This window comes from Tupaia chinensis, unplaced genomic scaffold, assembly GCF_000334495.1.
Source record: "Tupaia chinensis unplaced genomic scaffold, TupChi_1.0 Scaffold000421_1, whole genome shotgun sequence".
In the NCBI taxonomy this organism is placed as follows: Eukaryota; Metazoa; Chordata; class Mammalia; order Scandentia; family Tupaiidae; genus Tupaia; species Tupaia belangeri.
In genome coordinates, this window is record NW_006159926.1 from 1,511,506 (window position 1) to 1,534,004 (window position 22,499).

General features: G+C 40.0%; 1 protein-coding gene across 4 annotated transcripts in view; it reads right to left on the minus strand.

Moving 5' to 3' along the window:
* Positions 1-22,499, minus strand: part of ASPH (aspartate beta-hydroxylase) — a gene marked incomplete at its 5' end in the record, with an annotated part of 229,308 nt that overhangs the window by 89,480 nt on the left and 117,329 nt on the right. For all 4 annotated transcript variants that reach the window (XM_027774298.1, XM_027774299.1, XM_027774297.1 and 1 more), the window contains 2 exon segments: positions 5,270-5,356; positions 17,023-17,108. In XM_027774298.1, coding sequence (XP_027630099.1) covers positions 5,270-5,356; positions 17,023-17,108 — 173 coding nt within the window.

Here is a 22,499-nt window from a genome sequence, read left to right on the forward strand (position 1 = left end):
AGTTTAGAATTGAAGCAGTGGTGATATAAGTGGACAGATTTATGACAAAGGATAATCAGTAAAACAAAAATGTTTAGATAAGAAACAGGTAATTCAGCCTTGCTTCACAGAAAAACACTCCGGCCCTTCCAGTATTATTTCAAATCTGTAAATTGACTCCAGGATAGACTTTTCTGCCAGGGAAAAAGAAAGTCCAATGTCAATGACACCTACTACTCATGATGCCAGCATGACCTTCCATTGTATATTCACAGGTCAGCTTTTCTACTAAGGCATCAGCTTCTTGTGTATTTGTTTATGATGAATTAACTCTCCAAGACGTGGTCACTTGCTGGGGCCATGCAGTTAACACAAGCTGAGTATGAAAGAACTGCCCCTTAGGCCTAGAGCAAGGACTCGGCTGAGGAGAACTGTTTGCAAGGTCAACAGTTTTACGAGTTCTGGACCTCACCTTCATTGTGTTACTGTACTGGCCTGCACTCAGTTTCTCTGCCATGGGCCTTATTGCCATACCCCTGTATCCCATAAAGGCACCCCCAGCCTTACTATAACTTTTACAATAATCCTGAAAGAATGCAGATCCACTAAGGCGACAGCTGTGTAGGGCGGCGGCTGCAAACAGGAGTTACTCCCATTAGACTCATCCCACCCTCCTGGAAAATGTCAATAAAGAATGCTACATTCACTTCTACTGGGGATTACTAATGGGCGAAGGATCTCAGTAGCCGAGAGGGGCTTAGCTGTAGACTACCCCAGAGATAACATAAGTATTTCACTTTAGTATATACTAACCTTGTCTTTACTAAACCAGACAGAATTTATTTCTAGGCTCTTGTAATTACTGCCACCCTAGCCTGAAGCTGAAGTTCTCAAAAGCTGACCTGAGGCTCAAAATTCTCAAGCCAATGTGGGACTAAAGTAATCAAGCTGGTCTGGGACTGAAAATTCCTGGAGACCCCCTCATCTGAAGACCCTCCCTGGTAATCAAGACCTAAGAAGAAGATGCACCCAAAAAATGGACTTCCTCGTTCTAAAAATTATGACTGTTTATACCTAAACAAAACGGACGTCATGTTTTATGATTATTGATCCTATACTTTGAATGCCTTACCTTTTAGAGCAAAATGTTTCACTTACTTCCCCTCACCCATCCCACTGCTGTAAAACTCCTTCTATAATAAATACGCATGACTTCTGGCCATCAGGGTTGCAGTCTGGAGTTTACTCTGGCTGTAGCCAGCTAAGAACATGCTAAGGGCATGAGGTCTTAGTCTGATTCCTGTTCACCCGCGTCGCCTCCCTGTACACCCACCCCGGCTGGGGGTATGGCTCCCGGCAGTCACTGATAGATGACTTCATAGAAATACACAGTTCTAGAGTTGAGAAAGTCCTTTTGGGACCATCTGTTGAATAGTTTGCACTCTGCATTTTGAACTTAGGCCCCATCAGGTCTTTGTAGGGTTAGCGGAAAGAATAATGCCTACCAAGATAATCCTTTTTTATAAAGGTAGGAACAAGCATCTTTAAACTCAATCTGAAAAGAGAGTAAGATGGTACAATCATACTGTATGCCTTGTCCCTTCCCTTAAGCTCCGGAGTCCTTAATTTTAATAAAGTATAAACAATTTACATCTTCCAGAACTAGGAAAATATCAGCACTAAAATGGCAAATTATTATTTGAAATCTTTTGAATGAAACTCAAAGGCACTTACATTGAAAATCAAAATTGTACACATTGATTTTTATCAGTTTAGCACCTGTAGATAAAAGGAACTGAACTGAAACTGGACATTCGCCACAGAACGTTAACACCCAAAGCCTTTTGTTGACTAATTCCGCCATCCAACCTTTGTAGGAGATGTGTCATGTTCTGCCTCAGAGGCATTAACAGTTTGTGAAAGACAATAAAGTGAATTGAGTTTATAATTCAAGATTTTGTGCTCGATGTTCAGGAAATTTGATCAAAATTGATTTTCACAGTGATCCAAAGAAGAAGACAGTATTAGTGCTACTTTAGAAATGATAGACACTGTACTTTATATTTGACTTAATGTTGCTGAACTTTAAAAAGTTGTGGCGATAATCTAAATTGTTTAATCTGCTAACAAAGAATAAAAAGGTCCTTATTCCTCCCTCTAAAATCCATCTTCTGTTGAATTTTCATTTTCAAGACTCCTATGAATTTGTTTCTTTGAAATTACTCTATTAAAATTTAATTTAACATTCCTAAAATTTTCTTTAAGTGACAGTAATGTTAATATCAATAACACCTTGTAGCGTAATAGATTAGAGATAAAAAATATTGCCTGAGGACTAAATCTCAAATTCCTACTGTGAAATAAGGATATAAACACAGCAATCAACATGTTTCAGAAGCACTGCATTTATTTAGACTTTGGTATCCACAATTAATATCACATCTAAAATAATTCAGACACATAAAATATTTTTTACCATAATTAAATTGGCATTTGCATAAACCATTTTTCTCTCTAGTTAATATTCTTTCCTTAAATTTTTCTTTCTAGTTAACATCCTTTCTTCATACTAGTGACAAAACACATCATTTATTTGAACAGCCACAACGTTTTGGCAACAACACATTCTCTCTTGTTTAACAGTAATACGATTTAGCAATTTTTGAGGATTACTGCTCAAATTAATTCACAAAAATCATACAGTTGCTATTTGCTAAACCCGATCTTTACCATGGATAAGAAGAAGGGGCTGCATTGATTTTTTTTCACAAACTTAGGTGTTAAAATGTAATTAATACAATATTAATTAATGATTTTAAATGAGGAGATACGAAGAATTTGAGCATCTTGATTTCAACTGGCCAACAGCTTTTGTTCAGAGCAAAATATTAATACTTGTTTTATCTACAAATATGTTAGCCCAGTGTGAGTGTCCTATACAGGTACCTGGCACACACCCCCTCCATAAGGCTGTGGTCAACTTCTCCTTGGTCTGAAACATTTTGTAGCTATTGTTTCCACTGATATAGGGCTGCAGGAGCTGGCACATTGTGAATGCAGCCTTGGCTTTCACCAGGAGTCTCAGACTCCAAAACCCCAGTGGTCTACTTGGGCATGTCCTCCTGAATGACTAACAGGTATCACCAACTTAAAGAAGACCAATAGCCAACTCGTGCTTTCTTCATCTCTCCACACCTGTTCTGGTTAGGAATTGGCACTGTCCTCTTCTTGGCTGGCCAGACCAAAAACTCGAGAATCATCCTTGAGTCTTCTTTCCATGACTCTTCCATCTAAGCCATCACCAAGTCTTTCTGCTCTGTCCTTTGCCTACTTTTCCCTTCTGGGTCATGAAGGTAGGTAACTAGAGATCACCCCTGCAGTCCAAAAGCTGCCCAAATTACTCGAACTAGCCAGTCCTAAACTCTTCCCCCCATCCTGCATTATCTTTCTCATGGAAACTCCAATAAAGGCTCCAGCCTAAGCCTCTTCTTGGGTCCTGTCTCCTGACCACCTGACGTCTTTCCATGCGGCCTTGTAAGGTAAGCAGTGTTGCCAGTCTCTAGGACTGCATGATTAACTCTGTCCTTCCCTAAGCCTCTCCTGTGGCCCCACCTGAGTGACCATCTCATAAAATAATACAGAATAGATAGTCCCAGGACCTGAAACAGTCCCCAGGGCTATGTAGTCACAGGTAAACACAGACAAGCACTCAGGAAAGGAGGAGTTCGAGGAAGAAGAAAGCCAGCCAATAATGGAGGTGATGGGAGATGGGGAGAAAGCAGGTAGTAAGAAATGAGTCAGAAGAAAGAATCTATAGTGAAAATAATACATCCCTGTGTGTGTGCACATGTGCATATATATATATATATATACACACACACACATATACACATATGTATTATTTATTTTAATTGCCAGAAGGCTCATGTCCATGCCACAGAGATAAGAGATAGAAAAATGCCCGAGAATAGGGAATGGTCACACCACAATCCCTTCTCCTCCATTTCTCCAACCTCTTGGGATTTGGGGCACACATGCACATGCGCCTGGTGTATTTTTCAAGCCATTAGGACTGGAATTTGAACTGTGGTCACCATTGGAATCCAAATAACCACTGGGTTATGAGGCTGGTACCCACTTTATATTTTTACTCCCTTAACCATGGGGCTGATACACACTTTAATATGCATTTTTCATTCATTCATTAATTCATTCATGTATGTATTTATATTGACATATAATCATTGTATGATTTTACAGCATACAATGTGAGTTCTCAAAGCATAAATGCATTGCATGTCAGGCAAGTCAAAGATATTACCATATATAATAACTTCCCATTCTTGGGTCTGCTAAATGTTTTTCTTTGTTTTTTTCCTGAGCTCCTCCCTCCCACCCCCAACTGTTCACCCTCTCCTAACAGTCTCTGGTAGCTACTCTTACTGTCTTTGCTATGATATCTTTCAGCCTTTCTTTTTCTGCCATAAAGTGCAGACGTTCCATCTACTGAATGGGGATATACAAAGTTTGTTTTTCACAGTCTGGCTTTCTTCACTTAGAATTAAATCTTCTATATTCATTCATTATGTGTCAAATGATAGATGGAAAGATCTCTCTATTCAAAGCATAACTACAATCCCTGGTTATAAATTTTCCTTTTTTTTTTTTTTCAATTTGCCAGAGGGTACGTGTGCTCACCAGACAGGGAGAGAGAAAGGAAGAGGGACAAAGCACATCCCAATGGAGCCCAGTCACAGCAAAATCTAGTCTCTATTTGTCCATCCTGTCAGGATTTGGGGTATGCACACCAACATGCCCAGTGTGGTTTTCAAGCCTTCAAGTTCTGAACTTACACTGTATGGTCAGTCATGCAGGATCCAACTCTCTCAACCACAGGCCATGGAACTAGCCCACAACGTGGATTCTAAAGCTCAGAGGAACCTCATGTGAACATCATCTGGCAGGTCTATGTGGGGACATGGCAGGGCGTGGGGGACAGGAATAAAGTGTTGCTCTTTATTTTTTTTTCAAAATCAGTTAGAAGCCACATGGAAAGTACCTGAAAAAAATGCTACTGAACTCAAGAGTGTGCAAGAGCGATAATTAATTATCTTATTTAAAACAGTATTTTTTTTTTGGCTTGGGTTTATGCATATGCATGAGAAACTGATTCTGCATAAGAAATCAGAAGGGAAATAGAGGAAATGCAAATATTGAGGGTAAAAAAATCCAATTACACAGAACACATGAGCATCAAAAAAGTTTTCTGAACAGAAGGATTTTAGAATACCTGTGCCTTCCCATATCTCGCTCGTGGACTCTGAGGGTATTTGCGTATTAGTTCTTCAAATGCTGTCACTGCTTCCTCGATCTTTCCCTGTTAGGAAGACACAATCACAAAACTACAGTCAATTCGATTATATAGTGTTATTCAGTATGGCTATTTAATATTAGCCCAGGGATTCTGTCAGAATTTCCTAGATTCCTTCTGAATTTCTTTTTTCCTTTTTTTTTTTTTTTTGCCGGGGTGAGCAAGTGGCATAGTGGTTATGGCTCTAGACTCACACATGTTCGACTGCAGTTCAAGTACTGGACCTGGCAGCTTGAAAATCATGCCAGGCATGTGTGCGTGGATGCCGAATCCCAGGAGGAAAAGGGACTACACACGTCCACCCCTCCTGGGGTGATTTCTCACTTTCTCTCTCTCTGCTTCTCTCTACTGTGAGTGCATGCACCACAAGGGGGTTAAAACAAAAACAAAAACAAAACAAAACAAAACCCACATTTTTTGCAAGATGTGGGGGTCCAGTACTTGAACCACGGGTCGGCCATGTGGGAGTCCAGTGCCTTAACCACCATGCCACCTGTTGGCCTCCTTCTTAGTTTTTAGGACAGCTTTATCTAAGATTTTTTATTGTTGCAGGACCAGCAGGTGGCATAATGGTTATGTCGCTGGGATCCCATTGTAGTTGACCATGGTTCGAGTCCCAGACCTGGCAGCTTAAAACATGCTGGGCACATGTGTGTGTGCGTGCCCAAGTTCCTAAGAGGAGAATGGAGGAGAAGGGACTGTAGCATGGCTACCCCCCAGGGGAGTGATTTCTTGCTTTCTGTTTCTCTGTCTCTGTCTCTGTCTCTCTCTAGTGAGTGCATGCACTGTCTAGAAAAATCTCTCTAAAAAAAGATTTATATTGTGGCAAATAAAACTAGAAATGAACATAAATGGCTAATATGTTTATGAAAAAAATGTTCAAAATCACTAATCATCACAGAAATGCAAATCAAAACCATAATGTGGCTACCATCTTACCCCAGTTAGAAAGGAGGTCATAAAAAGGACAAAGAGTTACAGAACTTGGTGAGAATGTCAATAAACAGGAATCCTTCCACACCGTTGGTGGAAATGTAAAGTAGTACAGCAACTAAAGAAGACAGAATGGAAGGTCCTCGAAAAACTAAGAGTAGAACTGCCACCTGATCCAGCAACATATTGAGTGTTTAAAAGACAAATTTCTGACAAACAATGTGTATTTTTAAAATAAATTGCATTTCTCCTCAATATATACAGTTCCTATATGCATTGTCAAAGAAGATATTTAAGTTCTAAGGTGGGGGATACTGCTGGCAGCTGGAATTATCTTGGGTCTTTGAGAGGCAATGAGATGTCTTATCACATTCTAAAGCATCTGTTAATGGAGCCAGCAGATGGCTTAATGGCTAAGTCACTGGACTCCACGCAGTCGACCGTGGTTCAAGTCCCAGACGCGGTGGCTTAAACTCACGCCAGCATTTGTGTGTGTACATGCCCAACATCCCGAGAGGAGGATGGAGGAGACGGGATTGTGGCGTGGCCATCCTCCCTGGGGGGTGATTTCTCACTTTCTGTCTCCCTGTCTCTCTCTGTCTTTCTGGTGAGCACATGTACCCTATAACAAAAACCTCTCCAAAAATAAATAAATAAATAAATGATCAGTTAAAAGGTAAAGAATAAACATGAAGGATGCGAGGGCCACATGAGGGCCACATGGTCATAGTATTCATTGTCCTCCCAAAGTCAGGGGGTCAGTCTAGCACATCTGGCTCAGCGAAGCATCTTATTGCCTTTGTCACATGACACCCCTCCCCAAAGCTCAAATGTATCTCTCTCTCCCTGACGAGTTCACACCAAATAAATAAATGAATCAAATCAGGAAAATTCAATAGGTTTCGAAGTCCAAGAATAATTCTCTTTGGCTCAAGTTTCTCCGCCTAGATCCCAGGCTCTGGCTAAAGTGCCCTTATCTCTGTCCTCTTGGTCTGAGGCCCTGTGCTTGGAATTATCCTTCCTCTTTCTTTCTTTTCTTTTTTTTTTTTTTCCGAGAGATTTTTGCCTTAGGTGTGTATGGTCACAAAAGAGAGAGAGAATGAAAGAGAAAGTGAAAAATCACCTCCCAGGGTGATGGCCACACCGCAATCTCTTCTCCATTCTCCTGGGATCTTGGACATGCATACACATGCACCTGCGATGATTTTCAAGCAACAGGGCTGGGACTAGATCTACAGTTGGCCAGGTGGGAGTCCAGTGATGTAACTGCTATGCCATCTGCTGGTACCTAATCCTTCCTTTTTAATTGAAAAGGTAGCACTGATTTGCAATTGATTAGTTTCATCAGCCTAAATGTTTGGGGAGTGTGTCAGCCTCCTTTCATTTTGTCCTTTCTTCCAGGTCAGAATGCCACTGCTTCCATTGCTTCTGCTGGTATCAGATCCTCAAAAGCCCATGGGTCTCTTAGGTCTGTACAAGGATTCACACCAATAGACAGGAAGTTACTCCACAGACCCTTGATATAGAATCTCATCTGTATTCCTGACTTCTGCTGAGATGGTTTAGTGGATCCAAGAATCACAGACCTAATCTCAGGAAAACGCTGACCAACCCTAGCCTTGGATGTCCCTCCAAATTATGAGGCCTTAACACTGATGCCTAATTTTAGCTCTTCTGCAATCTGGAAAATGTGAAGAAATTCCCAAATAATCAAGTGCTGGTTCTTTTTTTCTTCATGGTTTTCCCATTATCTCTTTCCTTTCGTATTTTATTACAATATAAGCAGCTGGAAGAACTGAACCACACTTTCAACAGTTTGCTTGGAAATCTCAGCTAAATATCAAAATTTATCACTTATAAATTGTGCTTCCAACATAACTACAAAAACACAATTCAGGTAAGTTTTCTGCCACTCTGTAACAAGGGTAACTTTTCCTCTGTATTCAATAATACATTCTTCATTTTCTTCTAGGCTCTTGTTAAAAGTGTCTTTATTTATTTTTTAATTTAATATATTCTTTATTTTTATTTATTACATTCATTCATCGTAAAGCATTAGAACATACAGAATGAATTTTCTCATCTAAAATACACTGTGTATTGGCTCTATCAAAGATACTACCATATATATTATCTTCAACAGGTAATTTTCCATTTTGTGTTTCTTAAATGTTCTGCTTCTTTCATTTTTCCCCTTGACTACCACCCTTTTACCCTCTGCCATTTCCCATTCTCCTCCCACATTGTCTCTGATAGCCACAGAATGTTTCTTGCAGTATTGTTCACAATTGCTAAGAATGGAACCAATGCAAATGTCCATGAACAGACAACTGGATTGAAAAAGTGTGACACATACAATAAAAAATACTACTACACCATAAAAAAAAAATATGAGACCCTAGCATTTGATAGAAAGTGGATAAATATGGAAGGTTTCCTACTAAGTTAAGCAAACTAGACCCTGAAAGAAAGCCAAAAGTGCCTTTAACATTCTTATTTCTATTTCTGTTCTATTAATGATACACGTATTCTCGAAGAGGATCAAAGCTCTCTCTGCCACATGACTTACTTCATCTGCGCTCTCACTAGACACACCTTTAATGTCCACATTTCTACCAACAGTTCAAGCCAATCCAGGGTTTTTCTATCAGGCACCTCAAAGTTCTTCAGTCTCTATACCTTACCCAATTCCAAAGCCATTTCCAAATGTTTAGGAATTTACAACAGCAGCACCCACTGGCCAGTACAGAAATCAGTATCAGTTTCCTATGGCTGCTGTAAAAAATTACTATAAATTTGATAGCTTAGACCAGGAGAAATGTGTTCTTACACAGTTATAAAGGACAGATGTCCAATATTAGTTTCGCTGGACTGAAATGAAGATGCCGTCAGGGCCATGCTCTGTTAGAGACTCTAGGTGGGAGTCTGTTCCTAGTCTCCTGCCAGTGTTCCTCAACTTGTGGGTGTAATCACTCCAGTTCCAGTCTTCATACTGCTTTCTCCTCCGGGTACATGCTACCTTCACTTTGCCTGTGTCAAATTTCTCTCTGTTCCTCATGTAATAAAATATGATGGCATTTCTAGGGTTCATCCTTGTTATTGTATTGCTTATAGGAATACCTGAGGCTGGTAAATTTAAGAGAAAAAGGTTTGTTTCACTCATGGTTCTGGCCATGTGGAAGGTTCAAAGGAATGCAAAATGGCAACAGGCAGGATCTTCTGCAGAGCAGCTGTTCATAAGTTTCTGCCTGTTGTGGTCTCTTTTCTTCTCTTACAAACAAACATATCAGAATTCGATTATGGGGGCCTGATCTAATGATCTTATCATATCCAAAGACCCCACTCTAAGACACCATGAATATAACCAAGTCCCAGCACATGAATTTTAGATGGGACATCTAAACTATAGGAGGACCCAAATTGGTAATCTGCTATAATCTATCTCAAAATCCTAAGTTAATTACATCCTCAAATATCCTTCTCCAAAATAATATATAACATTGCAGGTTTTAGTAATTAGCACAGGGATATCTTTCAGGGAGCCATTTTTAGTTTACTATATACCTTTTGCAAATTAAACTGCAAATGCTGAAACTACTTTTCTGATAACTGTGCTAAATGTACCATTGCCAGATTTAAAATACTAAAATAACGACATTCATATCAAGTCTGGTGAAGTATAAGGGAACTTAAAAAGCTTGTAAAAAATGGAATTAAAGTATGAGTTTATTTTGGCACAAACTTTTTTTTGCATAGCTTTTTTATAACATGCACTTTTCATGAAGTTTTTGAAGACCTTGCCTATGTTATTCTTACCTGACACCAAGAAGGCTATAAAAGCAATGAAACAGGTTGGTTCTGTTCTTTTTATCATTCAAGACAAAGTCGTGTACCTTTCCAAAGGGAGCAGTAGCCCTGTTCTCACCTCAGATGGTTGGCAAAGTAAATGTATTTGCTTATACTTTGAAAGAATTTTCCTTCTTCAGGTTCTTATATAGTTCTTTATTTTAAAAAAAATATGATTTTGCCATAGGGCATGTGTGCTCGCTGGAGAGAGATGACAGGAAGACAGTGAGAGGAAAAATGAGAAATCACTCCCCTAGAAGGATGGTCATGCCACAATCCCTTTCCCTCCATTTTCCTCCTGGGATTTTGGGCACATAAGCACATGTCTGGTATGATTTTTAAGCCTCCAGGTCCAGGGCTTAACAGTGGTTACCCATGTGGGAGTCCAACACCTAAACCACTATGCCACCTGTTGACCTTTATATAGCTTTTAAGACTTTTGTGCAATTCATATTAAACAGTCAACTGCAAGATACAATACATTGTGAAGAATTGCTGAATATGATCTGTTCCTTACCATATTAGTTTGTCCTAGGACAAGAAAGTTAATTGAGAGACATATTCTTAGGCCACATTGTTTTGGCATGAGGCCAATGGATTGTGCATAGGACATTAGGATATGCCCCTGCCAGGAGGCTATGTAGTCCAGTGACATTCTTCACTCTGCTAGGGAGGAGGCTGTGCAGTGAACCCTTTACAGTACAATGATCTACAGTAGAATGGTTCTTTCCAGACTTGGTGAAGAATAGCTATTCTGATGAACAATAATAATTACACTCTGATTCTGTTTCTCTTATTCTGCCCATGAGAAAGTGCAGTTGACTTCATTCATGGGGGTTTGGAGCCTGTGGTATGAAATTTCATGTGTTGATCTTACTCTGGTGTATTAAAATATTTTCCCTTTTCTCTTATAATTAAAAATAAATGATCCCAACAAATAAATATATTTCAGTATACCATTTTGAATTCTTCTGGGGACTGAAAGGAGTTTTGAATAATAAATTTATTTTAAAAGTAGATAACTGACATATAATCTGATCTGTGTAAAAAGAGTCTACATACTTTCATGTAGTCTAGAGCTTGGAGTGAAGACTGGAACTAAAGCTGCACTCACATGGTCTGGTGCATGTCTTTGGTCAGGCCTCAGCTATTCCAGTGCACTAAGTTGCATTCTATAAAAATACGTGCTATGTCAGAGCCAGCAGGTGGTGTTGTGGTTAAGTCACTGGACTCCCACATGGCCAACCACAGTTCAAGTTCCAGACCTTGTGACCTGATGATCACACTAGGTATATATGTGTGTGTGCCCCAAATCCAAGGAGAACAGAGCAGAAGGGACTGCGGTATGGCCATCCCCATGGGGATGATTTCTCACTTTCCCTCTCACTGTGTCATTCTGTCTCTTTCTGGTCAGTGTACACACCTTGTGTGTGTGGGGGCAAGCTTAAAATATTTCTTAAAAATAGCCATAACAACTTGAAAAGACTTAGGTACGCTGATGGTTCAGTCAATAATGTGACTTCCAGTTGTTTCAAAAGCAAGACTTACATAGGGGGCCACTTTTTCCTCCTTTATGGAGCCTGTGATAGAATCAGGGTGCTCCTTAAAAATCCTAATTTCTTCAGAGAAGTGACTAGAGATGACCCCTTTGACTATTCCAGCATTTTCATGTCCCACTAATCTATCTCCCCCTTAATAACTGAGCCTTTCCTTGTCGTTCATTAAAATCACATAAAAATCCTTCTTGAAAACTGTTCAATTGTCCTTTATCCCAAGTCACCTGTGCAAGAGGCAGCCCCTATTTTCATATATGGCATAGTACAGAGGGAGTGAAGGACCCAAACAGGAAGAGAAAAAGATGTTTCTATTTCTTCTTTTTTAAAATAGAATGAGACTTTTTTCTATTAAGAAATGAAGAAATGCAAATGAAGAAATTTTATTTCTATTTTTAAGTTTTTCAAAATTTGATTTCTAAATTACATTTAGTTGTTTTGTATATTTGTGGGTACACTATGGTTATTCAAACCATGCATACAGTGTGTAATAAATCAAGGATAGCAAGATATTTATTTTATTTGCATTGAGCACTGCATCACACAGTACACATTCAATAATAGCTCTACTAGTTTTGGTTGTTTTTTTTTTGAAAGTATATATTGAACTGTCAGTGACATTTTTTACTCTGCTGTAGTATCCTGCTTCATAACCTATTCCACTTTTTTTTTTTGAAAAGGTTTTTGCTATAGGGCGCAAGCGCTTGCCAGACAGAGACAGACAGAGAGACAGAAAGCTAGAAATCACCCCCGAGGGGGGATGGCCATGCCACAATCCCTTCTCCTCCATTCTCCTCTCGGGATCTTGGGCACGCACGCACATGCGCCCGGCGTGAGTTTAAGCCACCGGGTACATGGGACACCACGGTCGACACCATGGGAGTCCAGCGACATAGCCATTACTACAGTAGAATGGTTCTTTCCAGACTTGGTGAAGAATAGCTATTCTGATGAACAATAATAATTACACTCTGATTCTGTTTCTCTTATTCTGCCCATGAGAAAGTGCAGTTGACTTCATTCATGGGGGTTTGGAGCCTGTGGTATGAAATTTCATGTGTTGATCTTACTCTGGTGTATTAAAATATTTTCCCTTTTCTCTTATAATTAAAAATAAATGATCCCAACAAATAAATATATTTCAGTATACCATTTTGAATTCTTCTGGGGACTGAAAGGAGTTTTGAATAATAAATTTATTTTAAAAGTAGATAACTGACATATAATCTGATCTGTGTAAAAAGAGTCTACATACTTTCATGTAGTCTAGAGCTTGGAGTGAAGACTGGAACTAAAGCTGCACTCACATGGTCTGGTGCATGTCTTTGGTCAGGCCTCAGCTATTCCAGTGCACTAAGTTGCATTCTATAAAAATAGGTGCTATGTCAGAGCCAGCAGGTGGTGTTGTGGTTAAGTCACTGGACTCCCACATGGCCAACCACAGTTCAAGTTCCAGACCTTGTGACCTGATGATCACACTAGGTATATATGTGTGTGTGCCCCAAATCCAAGGAGAACAGAGCAGAAGGGACTGCGGTATGGCCATCCCCATGGGGATGATTTCTCACTTTCCCTCTCACTGTGTCATTCTGTCTCTTTCTGGTCAGTGTACACACCTTGTGTGTGTGGGGGCAAGCTTAAAATATTTCTTAAAAATAGCCATAACAACTTGAAAAGACTTAGGTACGCTGATGGTTCAGTCAATAATGTGACTTCCAGTTGTTTCAAAAGCAAGACTTACATAGGGGGCCACTTTTTCCTCCTTTATGGAGCCTGTGATAGAATCAGGGTGCTCCTTAAAAATCCTAATTTCTTCAGAGAAGTGACTAGAGATGACCCCTTTGACTATTCCAGCATTTTCATGTCCCACTAATCTATCTCCCCCTTAATAACTGAGCCTTTCCTTGTCGTTCATTAAAATCACATAAAAATCCTTCTTGAAAACTGTTCAATTGTCCTTTATCCCAAGTCACCTGTGCAAGAGGCAGCCCCTATTTTCATATATGGCATAGTACAGAGGGAGTGAAGGACCCAAACAGGAAGAGAAAAAGATGTTTCTATTTCTTCTTTTTTAAAATAGAATGAGACTTTTTTCTATTAAGAAATGAAGAAATGCAAATGAAGAAATTTTATTTCTATTTTTAAGTTTTTCAAAATTTGATTTCTAAATTACATTTAGTTGTTTTGTATATTTGTGGGTACACTATGGTTATTCAAACCATGCATACAGTGTGTAATAAATCAAGGATAGCAAGATATTTATTTTATTTGCATTGAGCACTGCATCACACAGTACACATTCAATAATAGCTCTACTAGTTTTGGTTGTTTTTTTTTGAAAGTATATATTGAACTGTCAGTGACATTTTTTACTCTGCTGTAGTATCCTGCTTCATAACCTATTCCACTTTTTTTTTTTGAAAAGGTTTTTGCTATAGGGCGCAAGCGCTTGCCAGACAGAGACAGACAGAGAGACAGAAAGCTAGAAATCACCCCCGAGGGGGGATGGCCATGCCACAATCCCTTCTCCTCCATTCTCCTCTCGGGATCTTGGGCACGCACGCACATGCGCCCGGCGTGAGTTTAAGCCACCGGGTACATGGGACACCACGGTCGACACCATGGGAGTCCAGCGACATAGCCATTACGCTAACTGGTGGTCCCCCTATTCTACTTGTTTACATGCATTCTTGTATCTGTTTATAATTTTCTCCAAAAACCATTCCCATACCACTATGCAGCTTCTGGTGTCTGTCATTACTCCCCCTCCTTCTATGTCATCAAGTCCTTCTGTTTCAAACAAGAATGCAGAAATACAGTATATATTAAGGGGAACATACAGTTTTCCACCTTTCACAGCCTAGCTATTTCATCTAGCATTATAACATCTATATTTGTTCACTTTGTGACCAACAACAGGACACTGATTTTCCTAGTAGCTGAGTAACATTCCATAGTGTATATGTGCCACATTTACTTAATCCATTCATTGGTTGTTGGGCATTTAGGCTGATTCTATGTCTTATCTGTTGTGAATAATGTTGCAAAAAACATGGATGTGCAAATGTCTCTCTGACAGAGTGATTTCATGTCCTGTGGAGAAATATCCAAGAGTGGGATTGCTGAGTTATGCGGTAATTCTATTTTAGATTTTGGAGGAATGTTCATGCTGTTTTCCACAGTGGCCACACTAATTTATGTTCTTATCCGCAACACACCAGTTTTCTCCTATTTCCACAATATAGCTAGCTCTTATTACTCTGTGTGCGTTTTTTGTTTTGTTTGTTTGTTTTATCATGGGCATTCTGATTGGAATTAGATGACACCTCATTGTGGTTTTGGTTTACATTTCCTTTATGATAAGAGAAATAGAACATTTTTTAATGTTTTCTTGAGAGCTGTCATTTCAGATTGAAGATTGATTGCCCATTTTTAATTGAATTAATAGTGGAGATTTTGTGAGTGTGTGTGTGGGGAGGGGGGGCTGCTTGAGTTTCTTACATATTCTGATTACCAGGTCCATATCAAAAGTATAGAAATATAGTTTCCAAATATTTCCTTCATTGTATAGGTTATCTCTTTACTTAATATTTTCTTTACTATGAAGGAAAGTTTTAGCTTGATGTAACCCCAACCTGTCCATTTTTGATGTTGGTGCCCTGTTTAGAGGTCTTACTTAGAAATACAAATTTACTGCAAATAGTAGATGACTTCCTTCTGTAAGGTTAAATTTAGGAGCAGGAAATGATGACTTTGCTATATTACCTTTCAGATTTACTATATTTTTATCAGCTGGCAAACAATATAGGCCAAATCTTGGTTCCAGAGCCACATCTGATGCTACTTATACAAGGCTTTCTATTTTGTGAATTTCCAATAAATATTTGGGAAGCACCTTCTTGTTCCACTTCAGTTCCTACCTTGCCAAGTTTTTATTGTTCTTTAGTTACTTAAGATCCTCTTGTACTTTTAAATTTTTTCTGCAGCCAATGTCTACTTGATACAAAAGCTTACTGCAGAAAAACTAATGAGCATCACACAGAATCTAAATTCAAGTACAGAATAAAGAGAAATTTCCACCAAAAACAAGTGGATAGGGGACCAGCAGTTAGCGTAATGGCTATGTCGCTGGATTCTCATGTACTCAACCACGGTTCAACTCCCAGACCCGGTGTCTTAAACTCATGCTGGGCACGTGTGTGTGCATGCTCGATATCCCGAGAGGAGAATGGAGGAGAAGGGATTATGGCATGGCCATCCACCCTGGGGGGTGATTTCTCACTTTCTATCTCTCTGTCTTTCTGGGAGTGCACGTGCCCTACAGCAAAAACTCTCAAAAACAAACAAACAAACAAACAAACAAAAAACAAGTGGATGGGGCCAGCAAGTAGCATGGTGGTAGAGGCTCTGAACTGCAACATGGCCAACAGCAGGTCGAGTCTCAGATCTGGCAACTTGCTTTCTCACTTTCCCTCTGTGTCTCTGTTTCTCTCTCTCTCTGGTGAGCGCGTGTGCCCTGTAGCAAATTAAAAAATAATAATGATAAATAAATAAAATAATTAAAAAAAAACACAACTGGATGATTAAATGTGTGATTAAATTACATTATAATAAAAGTTTTGGGACCTGATAATTAGTTGAATATGACTTAGTTAAGAAAATAAACAACTTCAATGTAGTGTCAAGTCATTGTTTTCAGAAACAATGAAAATATAATATCTAATATCTAGAAAGGAATATAAGTAATATTTTAATTTAATTGATGAAAAAGCAAAATAGTCACTCTAAAAATTGGGGGTACAGGAATTTAACCCTAAGTAAAAAACTTAATGTACTTCATCTAATAGAAACTAGACTAAGAATATTGGACTGATATTTTTTCAACCCTTTTGCATAAGGGTCTATAAAATTAAAAACATTCACTTTTAAGGTGCTTGACAGTGCTGACCACTCTAAAATCTCATCTAATCTTTGCAAAAGCCAGCAGAAGGTAGGAAGAGCACATAACATTTTCATATTTTCAAATAAGGAGGGCTCTGAAGGGACAAGTGATCTGCTTGCAGCCAGGTAATTAGAATGTGACGGAGGCGGGCTGACACCCAGGTCAGTTGGCATGAAGGACATTTCTAGTTCTTTTTGTCTATATGACTGTGATTCCTTCCTACCTGGTTCAGGTCATGTAAAATACATGTATAATGTATCTTGATACAAAATAATTTTATTCTAAGGTTATTCCTTATACATTGATTATTATTTTGAATAAACCAAGAGTAATGCTTGAGCTTATTTAACAGTGAAACCATTTGCACATTTCCATGAAAACCAAAAATACCAACCTACCCTTTTACGGAGCTTTTCAGCAGCATCAAGTTCAGCTTTAATAGTCTTATCAAATTTATTTAAAAGTTTAGGCTTCTTTTTTTTAACTGAAAGATAAAAAAATAAGTTTTTATTTTTAATTTGTTTGTGGACTAGAAATAGTTATCAAGAATAACAATTTACAAATAGGGTAGGGAGGAACCAGTTTTAGTGATGAATATATAACTGTAGGGACAAGCAGAGTCCACTCATATTCCCATTTTCCCCAGACAGTATGGCAGCCAAGTAACTGCCAGAGAGGACAACTCAGCTGCTGCTGCACAACAATGATACTAGTACCCTGAAACTCTTAGAGACACTGCCTTAGCCAGTGGGGTGAACATGCTGGGTACGATTTCTAAATTCTCACAGCTAAGTCTGAAACACTGCTTAAAATAGTTTCCAAGGACCAGCTCCATGGAGCAGCAGTAATGTACTGCTCAAGAGAAGTCGGATCCTACATGGTGACTGTGGTTCGAATCTCTAGTCCAGCCAGTCTGAAACAGGTCAGGCAGGCACATGAGTGTACGAGATTCAACACCCTGGAGGACTGGACAAAGGGAACCATGATGTGATCAGACCCTGTGAAGAGTGCCTTTTTTTTTCTCTTAAGCAGATACACATGTTATAGTCTACTCAGCGAGAAATAAAAGGACATCCAACCATAGCCAAATTTATTGGAGTTTATTGATTAAGCTTGCGGCATGGGGGCGGGGGACACTCATGTCTCACAAAACCTAGCAGCCTTGAGTAAATGAAGAAAGGAGCTTATATAGGCCAAAAATGCACAATCATGTCCAGGATGACCTGAGGATTCAGAAGGACAAAGAACAGTGGATGTGAAAGGGTGGGGGTAGGGTTTTTTAATGTAAAAGCAAGCAAAAGCACATCACAGAAGCAGAACAAGCAGGTAAGCAGGTTAATCATCGCCAAGAGTATGTTCCATCTTTACCCAAACACAATGGAATCTGAATAGTCTTTATGGTTCTGGGCAATGTCCAGTGACTGGACCTTTTCTTAAGGCAACTAACACAAGTGGAATTTTAAGGACAATGGGAGTGTTAATCACTCTACTTACTATTAGACAAAAGGGAAGAGGGCAGGTTTCCAGTCATAGGGATTTAACAGTTCATAATGGAGGCTCCTCCAAGATGGAGTCACTTCTGCTTCATTCCCCACTTCTCTTGGAGGCGCACCTCCAAGATGGAGTCATGCTTACTTCACACATACTCTATCATGAATAAAGAAAAAACCAAAGGCCTAGCCCATGGCATGGCCTGGAGGTCAAGGGAGCCAGATCCCACATGGCCAACTGTGTGGTTTGAATCCCAACCCTCGTGGCTTGAAAAGCACACTGAGTGTGTATGTAAGTATGTGTGTATGTGTATGTGTCCTAAAGTCTGACAAGATGGAGAAATACAGAAGGGATGAAAGGGGGTTCTGAATATGCTCACAACGTTTTCTGATAGAGAAGTGAAAATTTTTCTTAGTTTAGCAGTTGAGGTCCTTCCAGTGCATCACAGATCTACCACCCCAGCTATGAGCAGTCTCAAAAGTTCAAGGAAAATGCAAATTATTAAAACTATGCATACATATTTTTCTCATTTATTATATATTTAGTTTTTGTGAATTCCTTTCAGGTTTAACACTGTTAAACCAGTAAAAGTTTAAGAAACACAAGTTGCATAGTAAGTCCAGTCACAAAGGTAATGTCCAAGGGGAATTAATTGTCCAGTATTAATCTTTTGCTTGACATAAATTGCCAACACAAGTCTTATAATATTAATACAACTAAACATGCTGGAGGCTACATGTATTTAAAAACAATTTTTTGCATCAAAATAAATGAATGTTTTAATTCTATTTTTCCATAAACTTTTTTTTTTTTTTTGAGAGATTTTCACTGTAGGGCGCGTGCGCTCGCCAGACAGACAGAGACATAGAGACAGAAAGCGAGAAATCACCCCCCAGGGGGGATGGTCACGCCACAATCCCTTCTCCTCCATTCTCCTCTTGGGATCTTGGGCACACACGCACACGCGCCCGGCGTGAGTTTTAAGCCACCGGGTCCGGGACACGAACCGCGGTCGACTACGTGGGAGTCCAGCGACATAGCCATTACGCTAACCGCTGGTTCCCATAAACTTTTTGAAATCACTGCTTACACTCCATACTTCAGTCAAACTGGACTGCCAGATTCCCAAAATTAGCTTCGTGCTATTTCTTATAATACTTTCTCTAGATAAAACAGTTTCTTTCTTTCTCTGTCAGTAAACAAAATACACATAATCCTTCAACAACGAATTTAGAACTATACTCCTTAGAAAGTTTCTTATGGTATCACTCAAACAACACAGTTGGCCTTTCAGATCTGTGAGGTCCACCTCCGCGGATTCCAGCAACCCCGGATGTAATCAGTTCTGCTGTTGCTGATCCATTCTGTGAAGTTAAGCCTCCATGGTGTGGCTGTGCTGAACATGTACAGGGGCTTTTCTAATCATTATTCCCTAAAAAAATAAACTGCATGGGAGAATGTGCCTAGGTTACATGAAAATACTCCACTATTTTATACAAGTGATTTGAGTATCCAGAGTTCACTATTTGAAGGAGGTCCTATGAATTCCTTGCAGATACTGTGGGACAACGGTACCCAGTCCTTCTGCTCCTGCTCCTCCTCTTCTCCCTCCTGCCCTTGAAGCACGACTTCATCTTGGAGGACCACCTCTACTATTAACTGTTAGATTCCTGGAACCAGCAGTTGGAATAATGGCTATGTCACTGGACTTCCATGTAGTAGACCGCGGTTTGAGTCCTGGACCTAGTGGCTTGGACTTATGCTGGGTACATGTGCATGCATACCCAAGATCCCGAGAGGAGAATGAAGAAGATATTGCTGTGTGGCCATCCCCTTGGGAGGTGATTTCTTGCTTTCTGCCTCTGTCTTTCTGGCAAGCACATGGGCCCTATAGCAAAAACCTCTCAATAAAAATAAATAAATAAATACATAAATACATAAATAAATAAAAGATTGTAATAACTAGAAACTTGCCTTTTCCTTGTAAAACCCTATTGTGAAACCATACCCCCTACCCTTCAAAGCCCACTGCACCTTGTCCTTGTAAACCATCACCATCAAGTCATCCCAGAAATGATTGTGAATTTTTGGCCTATTTAAGCTCCCTTCTCCTTTCACTTGTAGCTGAGGGGTTTAGAGAGACACGAGTCCCCCGTATGCTGCTGGCTTAATCAATAAACTCCAGTAAATTTGGCTATGTCTGGATGTCCTCTTGCTCCTCGTAAGTAGACTGTAACATCCCCTTATCTCCTGAAGTCCACAAAATTCTGCACATCTGAGTTGTGTGACCCTTGTTCAATGTGACTTTCCTTACGATCATCTGTGTAGTAATAGTTCTTTTTCAGACCATAAAGCCCTGCAGTGTGGCACTATGTCTTAAACACAGACTGAATTAATTCATGCATACTTAGCAAACAGTTTTGAAGGCCCTGACCACCAGTGAATAGGATGCCTCTTCTCGAGAGGAAGTCACATCAGCAGGTGAGAGGGCAGACCAGCTGAGTGCTCCCTGGGAGCCCTGCAGAACAAGGGTGGAAGTCTGAAGGGCTAGTGTACTCCGGGTGACGGGGACTGACTGCTGGACAGAATGGGGTAGAGTGGGAGGGACAGAGAGTAATGAGAGCAATCAGAAGAGTACATCATCAATGTGCTCATGTTAAACCTAGAAATAATTTTCTTGCCCTACCCTAGCACACACAAAAAAGAGGTGCTCTTCTTCCTAAGGTTATCCCCTCCACACACACACAGACTCTTGCACTCTGCCTTCTGAACATCTCCTCCCTCTCTGCCTCCCTCTTCTGCCCTCATCAGTATTCAGTAGCGCTGAAGGCTCTCCCATGTTAAAGCAAACCAGCCAACCAGGACACCCTAACTCCACCACTCGCTACACTCTCTCCCCTCCCTGCATAATGGCTTCTCCACTACCTCACACTCCTGGCCAGAGCAGTGGTTTCCTCACTGACCCAAGGGTGGAAGCAGGTCTGAGGCCCAGCTCTGACATGTCCATGCTCTGTACCTGAGACAAACAGGTACTAAACTCTTCTGAGGCTCACGTGCCTTCTCTACAAAACAGAATTTAATCAATACTGTGCGTGAAGCACTTAGCACTGTGCTAGCTTATAGTGCTCAGTACCCGATAACTAAAAAGTGTGTCAGCCTTCTCTATTAATTAATTAACTAGTTCACTTTTTCCTACATTTTACAAAAATCATAAATTCGGTGTGACTGATAGAGATGCCCCAAACTCAGTAGTTCAGAAGTAGAATTTGCTATTCCTCAGACATCCCCTTTTTCTCATATTTACCCTATTTCAGACAATGGTGTCTTAATCATCTAGTTGTCACATCAGAGGGAAACAGGCAGAAATTATCCAAAGAAAGCCTGAAAGGAATCTCTGCGCCATCACCACATCAGGTGCTTCACATACAGCCCCTTTTGTTCTCCCAAACACAAGGAACTTAACCTCATTAAGAGAACCCTGAGGTTTCCAAAGGGTTGGTTACTTGGATACCTCTTTTTTGTCATCCACATTGGAGGAAAAGGGACAGCGTTGTTTTCCAAGAAAAGTTTTTTTTTTTTTTTAATCAACATATAATTTTTCTTTTTTTTTGGTCTGTTGAATGTTTTGCCTTTTTGCCCCTTTGATGCCTTCCCTCTCCCCACAATTTCCCACCTTTCTCAAGAAAAGTTGTTTTTTTTTTCTTTTTTTCCCAAGAGCTTTTTGTTATAAGGCATGTGCATTCACCAGAGAGACAAAGATACAGAAAGTGAGAAATCATGCCCCTGCCCAGAGGGTTGGTCACACCACAATCTCTTCTTTAATCTCTTCTTGGGATTTTGGGCATACACGCACATGCACTCAGTGTGAGTTTCATGTCACCAGGCCCAGATCTCAAAGTGTGGTCAACACAATGGTTACATTACATGGGAGTCCAGTAACATAACCATTATGTTATCCGATGGTCCCTCAAGGAAAGTTTTTAAAACCCTTAGTCTCCTGCCTCTGCCCTCAGTGGGAATGACAGTATCTTCCCCAGCTGCTGAGTGAGAAGAATCCATCCCGTAGCTCAGCCCCACCCCAAACTGCCTCGCAGGGCAGGCATACTGGGACCACACCTATGGGGAGGCTCCCAGGTGGACAACCGGTGCTCCATGCTGCCTGGAGTCTAGAGAGGGCCAGCAGATCCACTTCTGGGGTTCTAAATTAAGTAATATGTTATTTTTTGATTACCCAGGTCCTATCCTTCAATTCAGCTCTCAGTAATAAAACTGGTATGCTGCTCAATCACTTATTTCATTACTTATGCATTTTTAGAAATTGCTATGATCATCTCTTTTATTCTTATTTTTCTCCCCTCCCCCAAACTCCAGTCTCTCTGCTGTT